Genomic DNA, 7,500 nt, shown 5'->3' with positions numbered 1-7,500 from the left:
ATAATGAAGCTATTTTGTAGCACCAGGATCATTTTTTCATTGTGACATTATTTTTGAAACAATTAAGCCCCGCCCCTTGCCCCGTGCCCCGCCCCCAAATTCACATTTCTGTTATGTGCAAAAAATCTCAAATCGAATTATGTAATAATGGATTAAATCTCATTCTTCAGTATAACAAATGCTTCCATGATGCATGCATATAATAAACAGTACATATATATATATATATATTTGATATTATATGCATTTATTAAAGTATTTGTTTTGGAAGTGCTTAATTGTCATGACAATAATATCGCAATGCAATAATGATCTGAATGGTCTTAACAAAGGCTTCATTTATTTTATGCAACATATAACTTCTTATTTTTCAATGTTAATGTCTGAATTATGACCTGAACATGTTCTCACGGCGACATTCAGCCATTTAGTTCTTAAACACTAGCGCATCTTCTCTCATTCTTGAGTTACAGTGTAATGATACATGTATGTTTTCATTTGAATATTTACGCTGTAGGTTTTGGCTGTAAACTATGCACTGTAAATCACGTTATATATGATGTGGAGGAGAGGCTGCTGATGTAAATAATGCGCCCAGTCCATGTGATGTATTCCTGGGTGTTTAAGTCAGCCCTCCTGCCCTCCTTTACTCTCTGTCCATATCTGATGCACCAGTAACGCCAGTCCATTCAGAGCTATTTCTAATTCTATACAGTATTCCACTTATATTTTGTCTGTGTTTAGTGCATATAAAGCTCTGTGTTATATCGCCTCCGATGTACAGTTATCCCAAATCTGATTTTCCACCCACATGCACATGAAACCAGCCTGCAAAAACATACAGCATATTTATGAACCATCTTATTCTATTTATTCAGTGATTCATGCGATTGCTATTTATTTATTATTTATTGCACAGTCATTTTATTTATTGACGCACTTGTTTTTATAGAGGTTTACTCTGTTATTAAATATGTGAAGGTTGGAAGATAAGTGATGATGTTTATAATGCATTTATGCTTCTGCATCCTTTAATGCAAACAGACTGTGATTGACACATCTCGCCGCTCTCATGCTGACTGATATTGTGGTTTGGAGGTTTGGTCTCTTGGAGCAGGTTCTTGTTTACGGGTTTGCATTTACTGCTAATATTTATCTAATATTTCAGTCTTCCTTTCCATTCGTCTCTTCAGTGTTATATGATTTCCCTGACAGATGTTCATTAATAATGTGAGTATAGAGCTAAACTACCAGATTGTGCAACAGTCAGTAGATTTAGTGGAACGCTCATAATTAAACACATTTATTAAAGTATCGACCGATGCATCATCTACATGTCTGCTTCTTTTTTATTCATTTCTTAATTCGTTTTTATTTATTATTTTAAATAGTCATTTAGAAATTGTAATAACTTTATAAAATGGTCATATATTAATAGTGTCTTCTTTTTATTCTTTTCTTTTGATAGTATGTAGTCCGAAACAATAAACACATTTTTAAAATCAACTTTTGTGTAAAATGTCTTTGTACCGCCGTACTCTTAAACACCGGCGTTATTTGAAGTATAGTGTGTACTACGTAGTGTGGAAGTGTGCACTTCCAAACAAGTCTTCAGTTTGCATTTACTGTCTCCTAACACTAGAGGGCGCTGTTGATGTTGTTGTTGTTGTTGTTGTTGTTGTTGCTGCTCATGTGTTCTGTCTGACTGTATTTGATTCTGGAATGTTCTTGATCTTTCATACAGCAGCTGCTGACCTGGGGAAACAGATATATATATATATATATACTTAATCCTGTGGAACTAATCTGGCCGCTCAAAACTGGACTCCACATTTCTGGTCATTTCTGTACTTACACTTCCTTTAATGGTTCTCAGTAACTCTTCTATTCACAGGTCGCCGTATCTGAAACATTAACAGAAAGTTCAATCGACAGCATTTCTGGCATAATGTTCAATAACACAAAAAATATGTATTTCGACTCCTTCCTCCTTTTCTTAAAACAAGTCAAAAATTGAGGTTACAGTAACTACGTTTCCATCCAAGGATGATTTGTTAAAGTTTTAGTGCATCAAAACAAAGCTGATGGAAATGCTAATTATTGCTAAAAGTGTTGAAACAATATTTTTCTGTTTAATGCTAGCGCATAAACTCTATGTCGACACTTCAATTGTCGTGAAAAACTGGTTTGGAAACACTTTATGTCGAGAATATTGGCATTAATACAAAAACATAGTGTCACATGACAGAGTTTACCCCAATCCATAGCCTGTGTTAATCATGACGACAGTATACATCCTTGAAAGCCAATTTATTATACATTATTGATTGATCTTAACGGCATATAGTTCCGATCTGCAAACATGACACTTCCAGGAGTGCCAATGAACCCTAACAATAACCCTAAACCTAACATAACACTATAACCTTATAACCCTAACCCTATAACTCTAGAACCCAAACATGACACTCCAGGAGTGCCAACACAAATATCTCGAATCATGCACCGGTCATCAAAAAGTGCAAGGAGAACAAATTAATTGCCACTCTTTGCAATTCATTCATTCGTTGTGCATGACACCAGGGAGACTCACAGCATGTGGAGGCTCATGCTACTCTCCACGATCCACAGACAACTCACCACACGCCCCATTGAGAGAACCACTAATCACCACCACGAGGAGGTTACCCCATGTGACTCTACCCTCCCAAGCAACCAGGCCAATTTTGTTACCCCATGTGACTCTACCCTCCCTAGCAACCATGCCAATTTGGTTACCCCATGTGACTCTACCCTCCCTAGCAACTGGCCAATTTGGTTACTCCATGTGACACTACACTCCCTAGTAACCGGCCCAATTTGGTTACCCCATGTGACTCTACCCTCCCTAGCAACCAGCCCAATTTGGTTACCCCATGTGACTCTACCCTCCCTAGCAACCAGCCCAATTTGGTTACCCCATGTGACTCTACCCTCCCTAGCAACCGGGCCAATTTGGTTACCCCATGTGACTCTACCCTCCCTAGCAACCAGGCCAATTTGGTTGCTAAGGAGACCTGGCTGGAGTCACTCAGCATGCCCTTAATTCAAACTCATGCCTCCAGGTGTGATAGTCAGCGTCAATACTCGCTGAGATACCCAGAGCCCCCACATTTATTATTATTATTATTCTCTGCTAAAAACTGATCATGGAGACTGACCCATATGGCATAAAGACGTGAAACTTAGTGGGATGGTAGTACTTTTGCTCATTGATGGCCATAACTCCTGAACGTTATGTCACAGATTCAAGTGCCATATTATATCATTGGAATTCTTGCCTCAAAACAAACAAAAAGTATATCTCTTATTTCACTTCCATCATGACAATTTGTCCACCATGTTGGATTATTAGGAAAACCTACTTATTTTAAAAAGTTTGCCCGATTGGAACCAAACCAGTGCAGCAAGATTCCTGAAGTCTAAATATCAATAATTATCAGAAAAGAAATTACTTCAATTCAACGGCACAAAAAGCATGTCCAAAAGTAAGAAGGGGCGTGGCCAATTTTACATAAATGGTTATAACTCTTGAACAAAATGTAATATTTTCACCAAATATGGGACACTCATGTACAGGGTCAATATGAAGACATGTGAAAAAAATGGCACACCTCTGCCTCTTGGTGGCGCTATACCAATGGCAAACATAAAAATAGCCCCAACTATAGAACCGTTGGGTCGATCAACTTTCAATTTTGCATGCATTGTTTGTCCAAGTTGCCGTCCAGGTCTATTAGGACATTTGCATATTTTGAAAAACATGGCCACCGTCAACCAATCAACTTATCGCAGCTGTTAGACAAGGCAGATTGAAATGAAATATGGCCGGCCTATTTGTCTCTTGGCCCAAAGAGAAAAAAAAAGAAAAAAAAAGCCACCAGGAGGTGCTGTCACATTTTACATGCATGTGAATGGTTGCATTTACCGTGGTGTTTCACAAAGACACACATTACTCATATCAGATGATATATCTCCTCATTCTGAACAGCTTTGCCTCAAGAACCATTGGTGTGAATTGTTAAATATTATAGATTGTTAAAAAAAAAAAACTTTTGCAAACTAATCCTAGGTTTTTCAATTTCAAAATATGGTTGTGGCCTAGTTTACCCAAAAGCCTATAACTCCAAAAGGAAACCTTCGATTTTCATCAAATTTAGGATGCATATGCAACACATAATTCTGAAGAAGCATGCCAATTTTCCTGCGGTATATCCGTCAGAAATGTACCTGATGTTGCTGAAAATTATACGGCTTTATCTCTATTGTAGGTGCTTACGGGCTATCTGAATAACACTTAATATATTATAACACAAGCACTTGAAGTCCCAACAATTGTTGTTATTGATCAGTTTCTGCCTTTCAGGCTGATATGATTCTCAGCATTCGGCCAGATTCCTTTCCCCCTGTGTAATGAGTGTGTGTGTGTGTGTGTGTGTGTGTGTGTGTGTGTGTGTGTGTGTGTGTGTTTAAACGTACTGTGTTAGCTAGTTTGGAAGGCCTTTGCCTTGGATTCCATTCTCATGCTGGCTGTCCATGAATAGACATTCTAGTCACTTCTATAAATATCTGGATGGGATGGGGGGTATTATGTGTGTGTTAGCGTGAGGGTGAGGGGTGTGTCAGCCAAGAAAGTTCTTATAAATCCCAGTGCTTCCAAACAGCAGGCAGAACTTACTGGAAAACTTTTAGAGCAAGAACAATCTTCAAGCATGGCCGAGAGACGCATTCCCTTCTCGTTCCTGCACTCCCCGTCCTGGGACCCATTCCGTGACTGGTACCAGGGCAGCCGGCTCTTTGATCAGACCTTTGGAATGCCAGCTTTCTCCGAGGAGCTGCCCACCTTCCCCAGCACTCACTGGCCGGGATACATCCGGACCTTCGGACATCCTGACATGGCCTCTTTGATGCAGAGCCCCACGATGGCTCCGATGCTCATGTCGCCCACAGCGCCCATAATGCAGCCCCCGATGGTGTCCCCGACCTACGCCCACGCCCTTTCCCGACAGCTCAGCTCTGGAATGTCAGAGATAAAACAGACACCAGACATGTGGAAGATCAGCCTGGATGTGAACCACTTTTCTCCAGAGGAGCTGTTGGTTAAGACCAAAGATGGAGTGGTGGAGATAACTGGTGAGTTTAACAACGCATTTGTGGGGGGGGAAAACCTATCGATTCATATTTTGGCCACCAAAAGCTGGAGTGTTTTTAGGAATTGTTTGGGTTCAATCGACAGCATTTATGGCATAATGTTGATTACCACAAAAAGGTATTACGACTCGTACCTTTTCTTTAAAAAAGCAAAAAACTGTGTTCCAGTGAGACACTTACAATGGAAGTCAATGGGGTTTAATCTGTAAACGTTAAAATACTCACTGTTATGCCTGTGTATCTAAGCGAGTATTCACGCTGACTATCACCGCTGGAGTTGCTAGTTTGAATTCAGGGCATGCTGAGAGACTCCAGCCAGGTCTCCTAAGCAACCAAATTGGGCCGGTTGCTACGGAGGGTAGAGTCACATGGGGTAACCAAATTGGGCCGGTTGCTAGGGAGGGTTGAGTCACATGGGGTAACCAAATTGGGCCGGTTGCTAGGGAGGGTTGAGTCACATGGGGTAACCAAATTGGGCCGGTTGCTAGGGAGGGTTGAGTCACATGGGGTAACCAAATTGGGCCGGTTGCTAGGGAGGGTAGAGTCACATGGGGTAACCAAATTGGGCCGGTTGCTAGGGAGGGTAGAGTCACATGGGGTAACCAAATTGGGCCGGTTGCTAGGGAGGGTAGAGTCACATGGGGTAACCAAATTGGGCCGGTTGCTAGGGAGGGTTGAGTCACATGGGGTAACCAAATTGGGCCGGTTGCTAGGGAGGGTAGAGTCACATGGGGTAACCAAATTGGGCCGGTTGCTAGGGAGGGTAGAGTCACATGGGGTAACCAAATTGGGCCAGTTGCTAGGGAGGGTAGAGTCACATGGGGTAACCAAATTGGCCCGGTTGCTAGGGAGGGTAGAGTCACATGGGGTAACCTCCTCGTGGTGGTGATTAGTGGTTCTCTCAATGGGGCGTGTGGTGAGTTGTGTGTGGATCGTGGAGAGTAGCATGAGCCTCCACATGCTGTGAGTCCTCCACGAGGACTTGGAGCACTATGGAAATTAGGCATTCCGAATTGGGGATAAAAAAATAAATAAATACTCAGTTTCAAAAGTATAGACACAAGACATAAACAATATTTGTGTTTACATGATTTTGGTTTGATAAAATCACTTACCAACTGCATCTATGAAAGCTATAGACAATTTTACAACTTCGTTGCCATGGCAATATATCGCCGTAAACCATATTAGCGATATTATCGCACTACAATCATGTTAACACACATAGCTGAACCACGCAACCCCTTATAAATGAACAACTTTGACTGGGAGCCAGTGGAGAGAGGCCAGCACTGGTGAAATATGTTCCCTCGTCTTTGTTTCAGTCGACAGTCTAGCGGCAGCATTTTGGACAAGCTGAAGACGTGACAGTAGAGACTGTGAGACACCCAATTACAATACATTACAATAAACTAATCTGGATGAAATAAAAGCATGTGTTACAGACTCCATAGCTTTGGATGATGATAAGAATGGCTATATTTCTGTTTCTGGCATGTGTACGAAGGTTACCAGATAGAGGCCCTAGTTTACTGGCAGCCATCTCTGTAGAAGCAGAGGGGCCAAAAATTTAAGACTTCTGTCTTTGCTTCGTTTCACTGAAGGAAGTTGGTTGATATCCGATGTTTAACGTTCCTCAAACAATCAAATAAACACTGTAGTCTTGAAACATCCTTTAGATGTAAGGGAACGTAACACTGAGTATCATCTGTGTAACAGTGGTATGATACATTATAATTCCTAAAAATTATATACAGAGGGAGCACATATATAGAAAACAAACCGGACCCAGAATAGAGCCCTGTGGGACCCCATATAAAGCTGGTGCATGAGATGATGAATAGTTGCCAGTGTCCACAGAAAAGGGGAGTAAATAATTAGACAATTCCATTATTGGGTGAACTGTCCCTTTAAGAGTACTGAAAATATAAACAAAAGGAGGAGACACAAGTGAGATTATTGTTACCTTCAGCATCCATTTGCTCAGCTTGTTATGTCTTGTAGAATCAGTGAAATTGAGAAATGAAAGAAATCTCATTTGTGATGTGTGTGTAGGCAAACATGAGGAGAGGAAGGATGAACACGGCTTTGTGTCCAGATGTTTCACCAGGAAATACACGTGAGTACTGAGATACATTATAAAAGTACAGCGTTCTCTTACACTGAAGCACACTTGAGGATTTCTGAGAATAATACTGAGCGGGACGGCTGGGAGGAACAGGTCTTGAGAATGCTTGACAAGGATTCATGCATCACATTGCATTATATTTCACATAATCATACTGTTTTTAAAGGGTCTAAAACGATATA

At 40.9% G+C, this 7,500-nt stretch overlaps 1 protein-coding gene across 1 annotated transcript in view; it reads left to right on the top strand.

The window, feature by feature from the left end:
• Positions 1–4,694: 4,694 nt before the first annotated feature.
• LOC127643267 (heat shock protein beta-1-like) overlaps positions 4,695–7,500 on the top strand; it is a 5,757-nt gene continuing 2,951 nt past the window's right edge. Inside the window, exons 1-2 of the mRNA XM_052125939.1 lie at positions 4,695–5,172; positions 7,246–7,309. Of these exons, the coding sequence (XP_051981899.1) occupies positions 4,752–5,172; positions 7,246–7,309 (485 nt within the window). The 5' untranslated portion in view covers positions 4,695–4,751. The remainder of the gene's footprint in view (positions 5,173–7,245; positions 7,310–7,500) is intronic.

Source organism: Xyrauchen texanus, chromosome 4 (genome assembly GCF_025860055.1).
Source record: "Xyrauchen texanus isolate HMW12.3.18 chromosome 4, RBS_HiC_50CHRs, whole genome shotgun sequence".
NCBI lineage: Eukaryota > Metazoa > Chordata > Actinopteri > Cypriniformes > Catostomidae > Xyrauchen > Xyrauchen texanus.
This window is presented reverse-complemented; position numbering and strand designations above follow the sequence as displayed.